The following is a 19253-nucleotide window of genomic DNA, read 5'->3' on the forward strand; positions in this document are numbered from 1 at the left end:
TATGTGTCGGGCAGACCACTACTCACTTTTGAGAAACTAAGGAAGGTCCCGGCTAATATTAAAAGGTTGCATGATTGGTACATGCGGGCATCTTCAGTTGACATCGACACCATCAGTGTTAATATACCAGCCCATGCTTTTATTGGTTCAAATCAAAAAGCCGTTGTTACATTCGAGGACATGTGGTTAATGATGAACCTTCAGAGACTCGACGTGCAACTTGTAACCATATTTGCATTGTAAGTGTCACTCATACTCCACATATATGTGTTATTATTAGTGAGTTGTATAAATTTTCAATATCTGACATGCACGTGTGCGTTGCAGAATGCAACATGATCAGCAGGAGATCCTTTATAGTACCAATCCCAATGCTAGTGCCAGTAAAAGGGTTGGGTATCTCAACCCAATAAAGATATGCGAGGATAACCACACTTTTAAAATCGGAAAAGGCAACGAAGCATTACAGGGGCTAACAGACGAAGAAATTGAGGTGCGTATCCAGGATCTGAAGAAGGATTTTGAAGCAAGATACGCCACCTACATAGGACACGCAATGCTTCAATTTCAAGACAGGGAATCCATAGTGGCCCCGTACAACTTTAAGTAAGTGTGATTTTGCATAAATAAAATTAATAATTTCAATACACATGTATCACAAGTTTGATTCGTACAGGGACCACTGGATATGCTTCTTCATTTATCCTAAGGTTGGAAAGGTGCTGGTGCTCGACTCCTTGCACACCGAGCCTTCGGCCTATTCAAAATTCCTCAGCATCTTAGAGCTGTAAGCCTTTTCTATGCATGCATACTTATATCGATGAGAATTGTAGAATAACATGGTGATTCTATTTGAGATCACAGGGCATTTAGGTTTTATAAGCTACAAGGTGGAAAGTACGACACGTCCAAAAAAGGCGTGCCACTAGACATTCATTATAACTGGCCGGTAAGTATGTGAATTTATGAATACATATCATACATGTACGTACATAAGACAATGTTGCAACTAAATAACCAATCTCCCGTTATGTAGTGCCACAAGCAACCACCCGGATCGGTCCTATGTGGGTTCTACGTGTGCGAGTTCATGAGAATGAACGGACGATACATCACGAACCCTCACAAGGTATTATTAGTAATAGTCACGTATGTATTTATGTCATTAAAGATGCAAATGTGTTATTATTGAGTATAAATAGATGATGTTTATAAACTTCCTTTACAGCAATTTCAACAAGGAAGCCCGGAGAACTTGACTGAAGGTGCATTGTATGGCATAGTTGAGGACCTGTGCACATTCATATTGAAAGAGGTCATTCCCGCAGAAGGGAAATATCACGATGCTTCTGGAACATTAGCTTTGCCAGAGTTTAGAATACTAACAGAAATTAGTAGACTATCTCTTAGCCGAGATAGTTATTAGAGCTTAAGTGAAAACTTTGATGTATATAATGTGTGATGCATACATGGTTGTAAACAAGACTTTGATGTATATATATGTATGATAGAATTTAATTCCATGTTGCTTTTAATATCAATATTACATGTTTATCAATATCAATATATATATATATATATTAATATCAATACTACATGTTTATCAATACTACATGTATATATATATTTTGTGTATGTAAATATATATAAATTTCAGTACTGATTGAAAATTTTAAAAAAGGCGGGAAAACTTTCCACTGGCGGTTTTCTTTATAAAACCGCCAGTGAAAATAGCATTTCCACTGGCGGTTGCTTAAGAAAACCGCCAGTGAAAATAGCATTTCCACTGGCGGTTGCTTAAGAAAACCGCCAGTGAAAATAGCATTTCCACTGGCGGTTCTAGAATAACCGCCAGTGGAAATGACGATTTCCACTGCCCCCTAGCACTGGCGGCACTGAAAAGCGCCAGTGAAAACGTCTCTAGAACCGCCACTATAGAGGCTGTGTGTACTAGTGATACCACATGATTATATAACTTGATAGTTAAACAAATAGTATCTAGAGAAGGATTTTCTTTTAGCTAATATATACTTTATTATTGATAATAGTGTGTATGATGTGGGTAGTACCCACCCATACCTGTACCCAAATACCCAACGGGTAGAGATTCTTATCCACTAACATACCCGTCAGTAGAGAAATTATTCCATATATGTCTTCATATGGGGTAAAACCCGTCGGGTTTTGGGGTTTCGGATACCCATTGCCATCTGTAGGCGTGGTGCACATCACAATTTATCGACAAATGTGTTCTTATTGATATAGCAGAAGAAATACTAAGGGCATGTTTGGTTCCTTTAGTCTAGGGACTAAAGTTTAGTCACTTTTGATTGTATGGACTAAAAGTATATTCAGGCTTGTTTGGTTCAAATCCAAGGACTAAAGTTTAGTTAGAAGACTAAAGTTTAATCCATACCTTGTATGGTTTTAGGGACTAAAAGTATTCAAACACATTAAATGAATCATAATATGACCATAATACCCCTTAGCATTCTCTTGACATTAGTACAACTAAAATAAAGAAGGGGCAAAAAGTGAAATTTATATGCTTTAGTTCATTTTAGTCACCCCTTGAGGAACTATAGACTAAAACAGTTTAGTCCATGTTTTAGTCTCACCGTTTGTCAATTTAGTGACTAAAAGATACTAAAATGGAGTGACTAATCGTTAGTCCCTCAAACCAAACGGGTCCTAAATAAATCATAAGAAAACCAAAATATCTCTTAGCATTCTCATGTGATTACTGTATCTAAAATAAATGATGGGAAAAAAGTGAAATTAATATGGTTTAGTTCATTTTAGTCAATCCTTGAGAACTAGAGAATAAAGCAATTTAGTCTATGTTTTAGTACCACTATTTGGTAATTTAGAGACTAAATAAGACTAAGGACCCGTTTGGTTCCTTTAATCCAGAGACTAAATTTTAGTTAGAAGACTAAAGTTTAGTCGCTATCCTGTTTGATTTTAGGGACTATAAATATTCAAAACACATTAAATGAATCATAATAGGACCAAAATATCCCTTAGCATTCTCGCGTCATTAGTGTAATTGAAATAAAGAAGGGACAAAAAGTAAAATTTATATAATTTAGTCCTTTTTAATCACCCCTTAAAAGACTAGAGACTAAAATAAATTTAGTCTCTGTTTTAATCCTAATATTTAGTAATTTAGTAACTAAATGAGACTAAAATAGAGATACTAGATCTAACCATGCAACGAAAAGAAACTAAAAACAGCCACGGACTTTGAAAACAAACTAACCCTATCGATATCATCTTTTTCTACTACTTGTGTTGGTGTGAGCCAGCCGGCCAGGGCCAGCCCTGTGCCTGCAACCCCTCCCGAACCAAGTCGCTGTCGCGGTACACGTCACGGAAGCTCTCCGAGTCCTCGCCCTCGCCCTCGCCCTCGCCCCTTTGTCTTGCTATGGACGACCACCGGAGCTCCTTCTTCCATCTCTCCAGCCGCGGGAACCCGCAGTGCTTCTCCCCGAACTCGTCGCAGTAGTCATAGTCGTCGAAGATGTCATGCGCCAGGTGCTTGGGCACGCCGGCCACCATCATCTCCCTGGCTGGGTGGTGGTACCCCTCGGCTGCGCGCATCATCTCCTCCGACGACGGCAGCGCCCTCCGCCCCGACAGCACCTCCGCCACCCACCTCGCCTGCGTCTCGTAGAACCGTGGCACCACCACCCTCTTGGGCACGCCCACGAAGGACAGCGACGGCGCCAGCGCCGGCGGGAACGTGTGCTCGTACAGCGGGCCGACGCGGCTGCCGTCGTCGACGGTGACCAGGCCTCCCGTGTCCAGGAACGGGAACGAGTAGCCGTACCCAGTGCAGTAGACGATGGAGTCGGCGACGACGCGCGAGCCGTCGGCGAACGTTACCTGCCCATCCTCGCACAAGCGCTCGATCTGCGAAGCACGCACGAAGCAGTCAACAAAGGCACGACGCTCGTGGACCAGATTTCTCGACGAAGCAGAAAGCTGGGTTTAATTTCCGTTGTTGTTGTAGCTAGTTTTGCCTGCGGGTGGAGGTGTAGGTTGTGGTGCCTGGACGCAGCTTTCCTCATGCCGGGGGACACGGCGACGCCGTCGTCCACGGACTTGACGCTGACGTGCACGTCTCTCGCCACCGCGCGGAGCTCCAGCGCGATGTCCACGCCGCTCGCGTGGCATCCCACGACCACCACCGCTTCGTCTTGGAAGGAGTCCGGGACCCGGTACGAGTGGGAGTGCAGCTGCCTCCTGCTCCACTTGTCCATGCCTAGACTAGCCAGCAGCAGCAGCAGCTCAGTTGACAAAGAATCAGATCTCAGTTACTGCACTTCTCGGCGACATGTACGTAACGATCGTTCAGAACCCACCGTTGATCACGGGGAGCCTTGGCTGGGTGAACTGGCCGACGGCGACGACGACGGCGTCGAACGTCGTCTCCTCCGTGGTGACCGCCTCGCCGTCGCAGTCACCGTGTCTCGACGAGCACCTCACCGTCCACCGCGTCACGCTGCCGTCGCCGTGGCCGCGCGGCGCCGACGGGGCGACGTGCAGGACCTTGGTGTTGAGCCTGACGGCGTCCATGAGCCCGAACGCGTCGCAGAAGCGCCTGATGTACCTCAGGAACTCGGCGTGCCCCGGGTACCGCCGGGCGTCGCCGCCGGCACCGTCGTCGTCGTTGCCCGCGGGGTAGACGAAAGGGTAGTCGGAGAAGCCCATGCTCTCCCTCGGCGTGTTGAGCCGGAGAGAGGCGTAGACGCTGCTGTGCGCGCCGGCCACGCCGAGGGGGTCGCTGGCGTCGGTCCGCGGGTCGTACAGCCACTGCCCGCCTACGCCGCCGCTCTGCTCCATGACCGTCACGTCGTGGCCCTCCCGGCGCAACTCGCGGGCGGAGACCAGCCCCGAGACGCCGGCGCCCACTACGCAGACCTTCTTGGACGACCACGCCATCTCGCCTCGATCGCTACCGAGCCGATGGTCCTGCAGAGGAGGCACGGATGGCCGTCTCTATTTTGATCCCACTCACTTGGAGTCCTCAACTGCTCCTAGTATTGTATGATTCATGGAGCAGGCCAGTAAAAGGTAGCAATTCAGTCCAACGATGGAATCATAAGTTGGGTGCTCTTCGTAGGGCTCTTCGGGGGTGGGCAAGCCACACCAACGGGGTTTACAAAAGGAAGAAAAAGAGTCTGCAGTTAACAATAAATGATCTAGACATAGCCGCGGAAGTTAGAAACCTGACAGAGCTTGAAAGGGAACAACTAGCCCAAGCTCGAGATGATCTAGCTCGCCTCTTGAGAGAGGAGGAGATCAAATATTTTCAGCGAGCTAAGGTGAAAGACATCCTTCTAGGGGATAATAACACTAGATACTTTCAGTTGATTGCCAATGGCAAACATAGAAAGAAAAAAATTATTTCCTTGGATCATGACGACAGAAAGATTGAGGGTCAGGCTAATTTAAAAGGTTACATAACTAACTTTTATAAAGAACTTTTTGGGGAGCCTGAGGAGAGCCTTTTGACCTTAGATGATGAAGGGGTTGCTGATATAACACAAGTTTCAGATCTTGAAAATGCTCTTTTAACCTCTCAGTTTACTGAGAAGGAAATCAAGGATGCTTTATTTCAGATGGAGCACAACAAGGCACCTGGGCCTGATGGCTTCCCTGCAGAATTTTACCAGAAATTTTGGGATATCATCAAAGATGACTTTTTACTCATGTTTCAAGAGTTGCATTCTGGATACCTGCCATTATTTAGCCTGAACTTTGGTGTTATCACTCTAATACCTAAAGTTCAAGAGGCCAATGTAATCCAGAAATATAGGCCTATCTGCCTTCTAAATGTGAGTTTTAAGATTTTTACCAAAGTCGCCACAAATAGACTGAGCTTAGTTGCAGACAAAGTCGTGAGTCCAACGCAAACTGCTTTCTTAAGGGGACGAAACATCCTAGAAGGAGTTGTCGTACTACACGAAACGATTCATGAGATACATAGAAAGAAAATGAGTGGGGTTATTTTAAAGATAGATTTTGAGAAAGCTTATGACAAGGTAAAATGGCCTTTTTTGCTCCAAGCCCTCCGGATGAAAGGATTCTCGCCGAAGTGGATCTCTTGGGTAAAGTCCTTTATTTCGGGTGGCAGCGTTGCAGTCAATGTGAATGACGAGGTGGGGAAATTCTTTCAAACAAGAAAAGGGCTTCGACAAGGGGATCCTTTGTCACCTATCCTGTTTAATATTGTTGCTGACATGCTTTCAGTCTTAGTCAAGAGAGCTAAGGATCATGGGCAAATCGGTGGGGTAGTGCCTCACTTAATTGATGGAGGTCTATCTATCCTACAATACGCAGATGACACGGTCCTATTTTTGGACAATGACTTAGAAAAGGCTCGCAACATGAAGCTATTGCTTTGTGCTTTCGAGCAAATTTCAGGGCTCAAAATAAATTTTTACAAAAGTGAGTTGCTTTGCTTTGGGGATGCTCAAGAATCCTTAGAATCGTATTTGGAACTGTTTGGCTGCAAACAGGGGGATCTACCTTTAAAATATTTAGGCATACCTATCCATTACAAGAAACTTCAAAACTCCGATTGGAGAGAGATTGAAGAACGAGTGGAGAAGAGGCTTGCTAGTTGGAAGGGAAAACTTATTTCAATTGGAGGTAGATTGACATTGATTAATTCAGTGCTTAGTAGCCTTCCAATGTATATGATGTCCTTCTTTGCGATCCCCAAAGGCGTTCTTAAAAAACTAGATTATTTTCGCTCTCGTTTCTACTGGCAAGGTGACGAGAATAAAAGAAAATATCGCCTTGTTAGATGGAGTATCCTATGCCAGCCTAAAGATCAAGGAGGCCTTGGGATCCATGATTTGAGTATTAAGAATATAGCCTTACTAAGTAAGTGGTTATTTAAACTATTAACATCAGATGGGACTTGGCAACAAATTTTAAGAAATAAGTATTTGGGCTCAAAACCACTAGTCCAAGCCGAATGGAAATTAGGAGACTCACATTTTTGGTCCTGTTTGATGAAGGTGAAGCAAGACTTTCTTCGCTTTGGAACCTTCAAAATTAACAATGGGTCGCAGGTGAGGTTCTGGGAAGATACGTGGCTTGGAGCAAAAGCTTTAAAAGACCAATACCCTGGGTTATATAGTATAACTAGAAATAAGCACATAACCATTGCCGCGGTTCTAACGACATCACAACCTAACATCTCCTGGAGACGAACTTTGTTTGGGTCTAGATTGGTGGCGTGGAATGAATTGCTTTCACGCATCGCCAACATTCACCTAACTCAGGATAAGGACGCCTTCTGCTGGACCTTGTCCCAGTCAGGACAATTCTCAGTAAAGTCTCACTATCAAGCATTGATTAGGCGTGAGATACCAAATGTAAATAAAAGATTGTGGAAACTAAAAGCCCCACTTAAGATCAAAATTTTTTTGTGGTATCTCAGGAGGGGAGTGATACTAACCAAGGATAATTTAGCAAGGCGCAACTGGCTGGGAAACAAAACATGTTGCTTCTGTCATGAAATAGAGACAATTCAACACCTTTTTTTTGATTGTCGGTTTGCCCGTATGGTTTGGGCTTTAATCCACATGGCCTTCGGGATATCTAAACCATATAGTGTCTCTAATTTGTTTGTTTCCTGGCTTAGTGGCTTTGATAGAAATATTAGAAATATCATCTTTCTTGGCGCAGCTACAACCTGTTGGTCTCTTTGGTTACACAGGAATGATATCATATTTGAAAAGAAAAACAATTCTTCTCCCTTGCAGGTCATTTATTCCATTGCACATTGGCTTCGAACATGGGCTATTTTACAGAAGGCGGAGTTGCGACCTATGGTTGTGGAGGCTACGCAGTACTTGGTGCAGGTGGCCATGGACTATTTTTCCCGGGCTCATGGGTGGCGGTCTAGTCTGCGGATTGATTACCATTAGAGTGTGTGGATTATCATCTTTATTTTGTCTTTAAGCTGTGTGCTTCTTAAGCAGAGGCTGGAAGAAATTTCAAGAATTGTATCCCCTCGATGTAATGTGCTTGAAATTATTAATAAAATCTTCCTTTATCAAAAAAAATGTCGACCTCTGCAAGCTCCTCGTCAATAGAGATTAGTTTCGTCAATCAATATGTATAAGCTCGTCAATATGTAACATCACCAAGATGTACATGTACTTATATCCAGTGACTCAGCGACGTTTATAGGAGGATTCCAAAAGCACACAAATAACAAAGATCTAATCCTAACATATAATGAAGTGTCGGAGAGGGAATTCTCCGGCCGGGTGTGGCGGAGTGCACCCGCCCTAAATGCTAAGATGAGGAGAGGGCTTAAGCGTTTTGCCTGTCTTGCTAAACGATCATCAAACACATGAACACGCGAGGATTTAGAGTGGTTCGGGCCGCCGGAGCGTAATACCCTACTTCACTGTGTGTTGGATTGTTAAGGAAGCTTGTGCTGTGTGTAAGCCTGAATGACTTGAGTCTCTCTCGTTGCATGTCTCCCCTTTTATAGTTCAAGGGGGCATGTACAAGGGTCCTGAGCCCCGACATGTGGGCCAGGGACAAATTGGAAGGAAAGAACTACTGCTTGCTACTCCAGGGTGATCTGTGAATGTCATAATATCCGTAGTGCATACAGTATTGATATCTCGCGGCATCGTCCTCGGTAACGCGCGAGTCATGATGGATACGGCGCATGCGGCAGCACAGACGTATCGTCAGCCAACGGGAATAGACAGGCACGCCGCCTGTAGGATAGCCTGGCCACCGCCTACCAGCTGAGTAGACAGGACACATTAAATGCTGAAGGGGCACATCAGTTGCCAGCGGAATAGATAGGCGGCGTGTCTTCTCTGCAATAAATGCAGAGGCAGCGCGACCCAGAGGCCTTACGTCAGGCTCCGCCCGCAGGCTTACGTCACGGGTGGTAGACCATGTGGCAGCATCGGGTTCCCGTCTGGGTGGTGAGCAATAGCGTTATACGGACAGGTCCGCACCAGGCTGGGCCTGGACACGTGTCAGCACCGGACCACTGCCTGAGCAAGGGTCGGGTACCCTCTGCCTCAGAGTCCCGGGGCCCAGCTGTGGGTAATCTGGTCCCTACGCAGAGGGGTCAGGGACCCGTCCCGGAGGCCTGTGTTGCACTCGCGGGGGTCCTGGACCTTGCTCCGGGGGTCCGTTCTTCATGTACAGGGATCCGACATTTTCCGCATGGGGGTCCGGACCCACTGTTGGCTTCATGGAGTACGTCTCCTTTCCTGGCCATGTGGCGCCCCCGGGGCCGCCCATGTGGCGGGGCAGAGAGTTGTTTGCCACGCGACTAGAGGTAGTTACGCGGGTATAGCGTCTTCATTCTGTAGCAAGGGGTACCCCTGTTTCAGGGTACCGACAGTGGCCCCTAGGCCCACCTCAGGGGAGGATGCGAGCCTGCAGGTGGGGCCAAGACCTGATTGGCGTGCTATTTTCGGGCACTTGCCGACGTAGCCACCGCCAACCCACCTTTGGTCACATGGCCTGCCACGTCTTCCCCCGCAGCTGGTAGGTACGTGGCCCCCACGCCTGGCGATTTCGTTGGGCCGCGAGCGGGACGTCTTACTACCGCCGCCTAAGTTATAAATATCCTTCAGCGGCCTCTAGGCGACGTGCGGTCGTGCGTGACGGTTTTACCGCCGGGGGGACGGTCCGTCTCCTACGCACTCGGAGGCCGGTTCCCCAGGTGCGTGACATGTGGACCCAGGCCCCTATGTCGGGGGCTGGGTCCCTGCGAGCACTAGGTGCACGTTGGACGGGATTGGGGCACGAGCGGGAGAGCCTTCTTTGAAAAGGGGACTCATCTCGCGGCCAGTAGTTACGCTTTCGCACTTTCTTCAACTGCTGCGTCCTTTCTCCTCCGAGTCCTCTGTGCCCCTCTTGCACTCGCATTTTTCTGCTTTTCGCCATTGTAGTAGCCATGGCTTCACTGGTTCATCCCGAGCGTTACCAGACCAAGAGGAGGCTCGACACGGTGCACCGCCTGCTCGGATGGAGTGCGCCGTCGCACGCCTCGAGGATCCGGGCCGGCGCTACCCCCCTTGGTGATCTTGCCGCCGGGGAGTTTGTGCTTTTGTCTCCTACCTTTCGTGTGGGCTGGCGTTGCCGATCTCCCCCTTCTTCATGTTACTATTGGAGGATCTCGGTCTCCAGCTCCAGCACCTCACACCCCACTCCATCCTTCAGGCGGCCATCTTCGCTCATTTGTGCGAGATATTCGTGGAGGTGGTGTCGTGTACCTCTCTCTTCCGCCATTTTTTCGTGCTGGTGAAGTCCGGGAAGGCCAAGGACCATCTCGGAGCGTATTACTTCCAGACGAGGGTGGATTCGGTCGGCCTATATCCCCTCAGTCAGCGGAGCGAGGTGGGAAAACTGGCGGGCCGAATGGGTGATTGCCAGTACCAAGGTCAGCGACCGTCTCGTACTATCGATCGACGGGCCGAAGCTCGACAAGAAGCAATGGAGGGCTAAGCCGCCGTTGACACCGGAGTTTGAGCCCGTGTTGGGCAGGATCGAGTCCCTGACGACCGATGGTCTGACGTCGATGCACGTGGTCGGCGATTTCTTGAAACACCGGATCGCGCCACTGCAGGCGAGGGCACGCCTGAGCTGCTGGTTCACTGGCTCCAATGACCTCGGCGGGGTCCATCGTGGGCCAGGCACTGACCTGTCCTAGGAGGAACTGGAGCTCCTGGTGAAGGGAATTACTGGTGAGTCCTTCGTTACCGAGTCCTTAATTCCTCCCGAGGGCATTCATCCGCTTTGAGACGACCAAGGGTTGAGGGCAGCGATCTTGGATTGGCTGCCGACCCTCGATAAGAGTGGCGTAGCGGTTTGCCAGACCGGCGGTCGGGATCCCCATCGCGGGATTCAGATCCCCAGTGAACTGGCTAGAGGTTCTCGGCCCGCCGACGCCGGCTCTGAGAGCACCTAGAGGGGGGGGGGGGTGAATAGGTGATCCTGTAAAAACTTCAAACTTAAGCCACAAAAACTTGTTAAGTGTTAGCACGATTATTGCCAAGTGGCTAAGGTGAAGTCTCAACAATCTCAACAAAACACAGTACCACAAGAGAATCAAGCACAGAGTGACACAGTGGTTTTATCCCGTGGTTCGGCCAAGACCAACGCTTGCCTACTCCACGTTGTGGCGTCCCAACGGACGAGGGTTGCAATCAACCCCTCTCAAGCGGTCCAAAGACCCACTTGAATACCACGGTGTTTTGTTTTCCTTTCACTATCCCGTTTGCAAGGAATCTCCACAAATTGGAGTCTCTTGCCCTTACAAGTATATGATCACAAATGAAACACAGAGTAAGGGAGGGAAGCAACACACACAAATCCACAGCAAAAGCGCACACACACGGCCAAGAATCGAGCTCACAAGACTATCTCAGAGTTCTCACTTAGAACAGAGCTCGAATCACTTAGAAACACAAACGAATGCGCAGAGACTTAGTGTGGATGATCAAGAATGCTCAAAGGTTGCTTGTGTGTCTCCTCCATGCGCCTAGGGGCTCCTTTTATAGCCCCAAGGCAGCTAGGAGCCGTTGAGAGCAAATCTGGAAGGCCATCTTTGCCTTCTGTCTCGTGGCGCACCGGACAGTCCGGTGCACACCGGACACTGTCCGGTGCCCGATTTGTTTCCATAGAAAGCGAAGCCGACCGTTGCCGACCGTTGCAGATCTGGCGCACCGGACAGTCCGGTGCACACCGGACAGTCCGGTGCTTCCTTCCGACCGTTGGCTCGGCCACGTGTCGCGCGCCGATCGCGCGGCCGACCGTTGGCCCGGCCGACCGTTGGCTCACCGGACAGTCCGGTGCACACCGGACAGTCCAGTGAATTTTAGCCGAAGTCGCCGGAGAAAAACCCGAGAGCGGCCTCTTCGGCCGAGGCAGCCTGGCGCACCGGACACTGTCCGGTGCACCACCGGACAGTCCGGTGCCCCAGACCGAAACAGCCTCTTGGCTGTACACAGCCAAGTCTTCTCTTCTCTTCTTCTTTCTGTTTCTAACACTTAGACAAATATATTAGTACACAAAACCAATGTACTAAGGCTTAGAAACATACCTTTACTTGTGATTTGCAACTTGTCCATCCATGGGCATATTTTCACATTTTGGCACCTGTGTTTGCACTTAATCACCAAAATACTTAGAAATGGCCCAAGGGCACATTTCCCTTTCAATCTCCCCCTTTTTGGTGATTTATGCCAACACAACATAAAGCAACTAGAACAAGTGCAAAATCACTTCAAATAAAAACTCAAATTGGTTTTGATTCAATTTTGGCATATATGGATCATCCTTTGCCACCACTTGGTTTGTTTTTGCAAATCAAACTCAAATCTCTATCTATAAGTCAAACACACATATTGAAGCATAAAGAGAGTCATTTCAAAAGAATTTGACCACGGATTTCAAAAACTCCCCCTTTTTCCCATAATCAACACTTCTCCCCACAAGAAGCCAACTTTTGAAAATAGAGACAATAAGAGACAATAAAAGCTTTTGACAAAACAAAAACTCTATTCTACTATTTTCAAAATCTCTCAAGTGGTAGCTGATCCATTTATCGCTTTGGCCTTTATTTTCTCCCCCTTTGGCATCAAGCACCAAAACGGGATCAATCTTGGCCTTTTAACCTCATTGCCTCACCAAAGTCTTCAATTAAGAGCAAATGGCAATAAGATTTCATGAGATGAACTTGGAATTAGTTACCCTCTCATCGGAGTGCAGTGGAAGTCTTTCATGGTCCAAGTCCACCTTTTCCCTTTCAATCCTCCTTCGAGACTAAATTATCAAACTCAAGCACATGGTTAGTCTTAAAGGGTCAAGTTGTAACACATCTCCCCCTACACATGTGCATCACTTTGCAACGGACTTGTGAGGTCCAGGGAGTGTTTGTACAACTTGAGCACCATAATAAGCAACATAATGCAAAAAGGAACATGATCAAAAGCATAACTACATGTATGCTACAATTCAATCCAGGTTCCGCGAATCTAAGACATTTAGCTCACTACGCAACCTGCAAAAGGTCTTCTCATCTAGAGGCTTAGTGAAGATATCGGCTAGCTGGTTCTCGGTGCTAACGTGAAACACTTCGATATCTCCCTTTTGCTGGTGGTCTCTCAAAAAGTGATGCCGGATGTCTATGTGCTTTGTGCGGCTGTGTTCAACAGGATTCTCCGCCATGCGGATAGCACTCTCATTGTCACATAGGAGTGGGACTTTGCTCAGATTGTAGCCAAAGTCCCTGAGGGTTTGCCTCATCCAAAGTAGTTGCGCGCAACACTGTCCTGCGGCAACATACTCGGCCTCAGCGGTGGATAGGGCAACGGAAGTTTGTTTCTTAGAGTTCCATGACACCAGGGACTTTCCTAAGAATTGGCACGTCCCCGATGTACTCTTCCTATCGACCTTACATCCAGCATAGTCGGAGTCTGAGTATCCAACTAAGTCAAAGGTAGACCCCTTTGGATACCAGAGCCCGAAGCAAGGCGTAGCAACCAAATATCTAAGAATTCGCTTCACCGCCACTAAGTGACACTCCTTAGGATCGGATTGAAATCTAGCACACATGCATACGCTAAGCATAATATCCGGTCTACTAGCACATAAGTAAAGCAAAGAACCTATCATTGACCGGTATGCTTTTTGATCAACGGACTTACCTCCTTTGTTGAGGTCGGTGTGTCCGTCGGTCCCCATCGGAGTCTTTGCGGGCTTGGCGTCCTTCATCCCAAACCGCTTTAGCAGATCTTGTGTGTACTTCGTTTGGGAGATGAAGGTGCCGTCCTTGAGTTGCTTCACTTGGAACCCAAGGAAGTAGTTCAACTCGCCCATCATCGACATCTCGAATTTCTGCGTCATCACCCTGCTAAACTCTTCACAAGACTTTTGGTTAGTAGAACCAAATATTATGTCATCGACATAAATTTGGCACACAAACAAATCACCATTACAAGTCTTAGTAAAAAGAGTTGGATCGGCTTTCCCAACCTTGAAAGCATTAGCAATTAAGAAATCTCTAAGGCATTCATACCATGCTCTTGGGGCTTGCTTAAGTCCATAGAGCGCCTTAGAGAGCTTACACACATGGTCGGGGTACCGTTCATCCTCGAAGCCAGGGGGTTGCTCCACGTACACCTCCTCCTTGATTGGCCCGTTGAGGAAAGCGCTCTTCACATCCATTTGGAACAACCTGAAAGAATGGTGAGCGGCATATGCTAGCAAGATTCGAATTGACTCTAGCCTAGCCACAGGAGCAAAGGTCTCCTCAAAATCCAAACCTGCGACTTGGGCATAACCTTTTGCCACAAGTCGAGCCTTGTTTCTCGTCACCACCCCGTGCTCGTCCTGTTTGTTGCGGAACACCCACTTGGTTCCCACAACATTTTGCTTCGGACGAGGCACCAGTGTCCAAACTTCATTGCGCTTGAAGTTGTTTAACTCCTCTTGCATGGCCAACACCCAGTCTGGATCTAGCAAGGCCTCTTCTACCCTGAAAGGCTCAATAGAAGAGACAAAGGAGTAATGCTCACAAAAATTAACTAATCGAGATCGAGTAGTTACTCCCTTGCTAATGTCACCCAGAATTTGGTCGACGGGATGATCCCTTTGAATCATCGCTCGAACTTGGGTTGGAGGTGCCGGTTGCACTTCTTCCTCCATTACGTTATCATCTTGTGCTCCCCCTTGATCACACGCCTCCTTATGATGAACCTGTTCATCGTCTTGAGTCGGGGGATGCACCATAATTGAGGAAGAGGGTTGATCTTGCTCATCTTGTTCCTGTGGCCGCACTTCTCCAATCGCCATGGTTCGTATAGCGGCCGTCGGGACATCTTCTTCATCTACATCATCACAATCAACAACATGCTCTCTTGGAGAGCCATTAGTCTCATCAAATACAACGTCGCTAGAGGCTTCAACCAAACCCGATGATTTGTTGAAGACTCTATACGCCTTTGTATTTGAGTCATAACCTAACAAAAACCCTTCTACAGCTTTGGGAGCAAACTTAGAATTTCTACCCTTCTTCACTAGAATGTAGCATTTACTCCCAAATACACGAAAGTACGATACATTGGGTTTGTTACCGGTTAGTAGCTCATACGACGTCTTCTTGAGGAGGCGATGAAGGTAGACCCTGTTGATGGCGTGGCACGCTGTGTTCACGGCTTCCGTCCAAAAGCACTCGGGGGTCTTGAACTCTCCTAGCATCGTCCTCGCCATGTCGATGAGCGTCCTGTTCTTCCTCTCTACCACACCATTTTGCTGTGGTGTGTAGGGAGCGGAGAACTCGTGCTTGATCCCTTCCTCTTCAAGGAACTCCTCCACTTGAAGGTTCTTGAACTCGGACCCGTTGTCGCTTCTTATCTTTTTCACTTTGAGCTCAAACTCATTTTGAGCTCTCCTGAGGAAGCGTTTGAGGGTCCCTTGGGTTTCAGACTTATCCTGCAAAAAGAACACCCAAGTGAAGCGGGAAAAATCATCAACAATAACTAAACCATACTTACTTCCCCCTATGCTTAGATAGGCGACGGGTCCGAAGAGGTCCATATGCAGTAGCTCCAGGGGTCTTGACGTGGTCATCACATTCTTGCTGTGATGCGCTCCTCCCACCTGTTTACCTGCCTGACAAGCTGCACAAGGTCTATCTTTTTCGAAATGTACATTTGTTAGACCTATCACATGTTCTCCCTTTAGAAGCTTGTGGAGGTTCTTCATCCCCACATGTGCTAAGCGGCGATGCCATAGCCAGCCCATGCAAGTCTTAGCCATTAAGCATGCATCTAGACCGGCCTCTTCTTTTGCAAAATCAACTAAATAAAGTTTGCCGTCTAGTACACCCTTAAAAGCTAGTGAACCATCACATCTTCTAAAGACAGACACATCTACATTTGTAAATAAACAATTATATCCCATTTGACATAATTGACTGACAGATAGCAAATTATATCCAAGACTCTCCACTAAGAATACATTTGATATAGAATGCTCATTTGAAATTGCAATTTTACCTAGCCCTTTTACCTTGCCTTGATTCCCATCACCGAATATAATTGAATCTTGGGAATCCTTATTTTTGACGTAGGAGGTGAACATCTTCTTCTCCCCCGTCATATGGTTTGTGCATCCGCTGTCAATAATCCAGCTTGAACCCCCGGATGCATAAACCTGCAAGGCAAATTTAGGCTTGGGTCTTAGGTACCCAACTCATGTTGGGTCCTGCAAGGTTAGCACAAATGTCCTTAGGGACCCAAATGCAAGTCCTGTCTCCCTTGCATTTTGCCCCTAACTTCCTAGCAACAATTTTCTTATCCTTTCTACAAATAGCAAAGGAAGCATTTAAAGCATAATAAATTGTGGAAGGTTCATTCACTACTTTCCTAGGAGCATGAATAGCATTCTTTCTAGACACATGATGAATAGTATTTCTCTTAGGAACAACATTTCTCCTAGTAACATTTCTATCATACACATAAGAGGAACTAGGAGCAAACATGGCATGAGAGTCAAAATCATCAAAAGCATTATAACTCCTATAAGCATTTCTAGTTTGTCTCCTATCATAATACATAAAAGCATGGTTCTTTTGCACATTACTAGCCATAGGGGCCTTCCCTTTCTCCTTGGCGGGAATGGGAGCCTTATGGCTTGTTAAGTCCTTAGCTTCTCTCTTGAAGCCAAGTCCATCCTTAATTGAGGGGTGTCTACCAATTGTATAGGCATCCCTTGCAAATTTTAGCTTATCGAAATCATTCTTGCTAGTCTTAAGTTGGGCATTAAGACTAGCCACTTCCTTATTTAATTTGGAAATTAAAACTAGATGTTCACTACAGGCATCAACATCGAAATCCTTACACCTAGTGCAAATCTTAACATGTTCTACACAAGAATTAGATTTATTTGCTACTTCTAACTTAGCATTTAAATCATTGTTAACACCTTGTAAAGTAGAAATGGTTTCATGACAAGTAGATAGTTCATAAGAAAGCATTTCATTTCTTTTTACTTCTAAAGCATATGATTTTTGTGCCTCTACAAATTTATCATGTTCATCATACAATAAATCCTCCTGCTTTTCTAAAAGCCTATCCTTTTCATTCAATGCATCAATCAATTCATTGATTTTATCTATCTTAGATCTATCTAAGCCCTTGAACAAGCATGAATAATCTATGTCATCATCACTAGACTCACTATCACTAGAAGAAGCATAAGTGGAGTCTTGAGTACTCACCTTCTTCTCCCTTGCCATAAGACATGTGAGACGCTCGTTGGGGAAGAGAGCCGATTTGTTGAAGGCAGTGGCGGCGAGTCCTTCATTGTCGGAGTCGGACGAGGAGCAATCCGAGTCCCACTCCTTGCCTAGATGCGCCTCGCCCTTTGCCTTCTTGTAATGCTTCTTCTTTTCCCTCTTGTTTCCCTTTTCCTGGTCACTATCATTATCGGGACAGTTAGCAATAAAATGACCAAGCTTACCGCATTTGAAGCATGATCGCTTCCCCTTGGTCTTAGTCTTGCTCGGCTGTCCATTGCGACCCTTTAGCACCGTCTTGAATCTCTTGATAATGAGGGCCATTTCTTCTTCATTAAGACCGGCCGCCTCAATTTGCGCCACCTTGCTGGGTAGCGCCTCCTTGTTCCCTGTGGCTTTGAGAGCAAAAGGTTGCGGCTCGTTGATCGGTCCGTTCAACGCGTCATCGACGTACCTTGCCTCCTTGATCATCATCCGCCCGCTCACGAATTTTCCAAGTACTTCTTCGGGCGTCATCATCGTGTACCTGGGGTTCTCACGAATATTGTTCACGAGATGAGGATCAAGAACGGTAAAGGACCTGAGCATTAGTCGGACGACGTCGTGGTCCGTCCATCGCGTGCTTCCGTAGCTCCTTATTTTGTTGACAAGGGTCTTGAGCCGGTTGTATGTTTGAGTTGGCTCCTCGCCCCTTATCATCGCGAACCGTCCAAGCTCGCCCTCCACCAACTCCATTTTGGTGAGCAAGGTAGCGTCATTTCCCTCATGAGAGATCTTGAGGGTATCCCAGATTTGCTTGGCGTTATCCAAGCCACTCACTTTATTATATTCATCCCTGCACAATGAGGCTAGAAGAACAGTAGTAGCTTGTGCATTCTTATGGATTTGCTCATTAATGAATATAGGACTATCCGAACTATTAAAGTGCATTCCACTATCTACAATCTCCCATATGCTAGGATGGAGAGAGAATAGGTGACTACGCATTTTGTGGCTCCAAAATCCGTAGTCCTCCCCATCAAAGTGTGGGGGCTTGCCGAGTGGAATGGAAAGCAAATGTGAATTTGAACTATGCGGAATACGAGAGTAGTCAAAAGAAAAGTTAGAATTAACCGGTTTCCTTTGTTTGTCGTAGTCGTCGTCCTTTTGGGAAGAAGAGGACTCATCGCTGTCGTAGTAGACGATCTCCTTGATGCGTCTTGTCTTCTTCTTCTTCCCATCTCTTCGCTTGTGGCCCGAGCCCGAGTCATTGGACTTGTCATCCCTTGGCTCGTTGACGAAGGACTCCTTCTCCTTGTCGTTGATCACAATTCCCTTCCCCTTAGGATCCATCTCTTCGGGCGGTTAGTCCCTTTCTTGAAGAGAACGCCTCTGATACCAATTGAGAGCACCTAGAGGGGGGGGGTGAATAGGTGATCCTGTAAAAACTTCAAACTTAAGCCACAAAAACTTGTTAAGTGTTAGCACGATTATTGCCAAGTGGCTAAGGTGAAGTCTCAACAATCTCAACAAAACACAGTACCACAAGAGAATCAAGCACAGAGTGACACAGTGGTTTTATCCCGTGGTTCGGCCAAGACCAACGCTTGCCTACTCCACGTTGTGGCGTCCCAACGGACGAGGGTTGCAATCAACCCCTCTCAAGCGGTCCAAAGACCCACTTGAATACCACGGTGTTTTGTTTTCCTTTCACTATCCCGTTTGCAAGGAATCTCCACAAATTGGAGTCTCTTGCCCTTACAAGTATATGATCACAAATGAAACACAGAGTAAGGGAGGGAAGCAACACACACAAATCCACAGCAAAAGCGCACACACACGGCCAAGAATCGAGCTCACAAGACTATCTCAGAGTTCTCACTTAGAACAGAGCTCGAATCACTTAGAAACACAAACGAATGCGCAGAGACTTAGTGTGGATGATCAAGAATGCTCAAAGGTTGCT

General features: G+C 46.8%; 1 protein-coding gene across 1 annotated transcript; it reads right to left on the minus strand.

Annotated features, from left to right (window-relative positions):
- Nucleotides 1-3285: 3285 nt before the first annotated feature.
- LOC103633641 (flavin-containing monooxygenase FMO GS-OX-like 8) lies at nt 3286-4947 on the minus strand. The gene is made up of 3 exons (XM_008655360.1): nt 4368-4947; nt 4026-4267; nt 3286-3915 (listed from the first exon to the last, which is right to left on the minus strand). Exons 1-3 carry the CDS (start codon nt 4945-4947, stop codon nt 3286-3288), a joined length of 1452 nt encoding a protein of 483 aa, XP_008653582.1.
- Between the last annotated feature and the right edge of the window lie 14306 nt (nt 4948-19253).

Source organism: Zea mays, chromosome 7, assembly GCF_902167145.1.
Source record: "Zea mays cultivar B73 chromosome 7, Zm-B73-REFERENCE-NAM-5.0, whole genome shotgun sequence".
NCBI lineage: Eukaryota > Viridiplantae > Streptophyta > Magnoliopsida > Poales > Poaceae > Zea > Zea mays.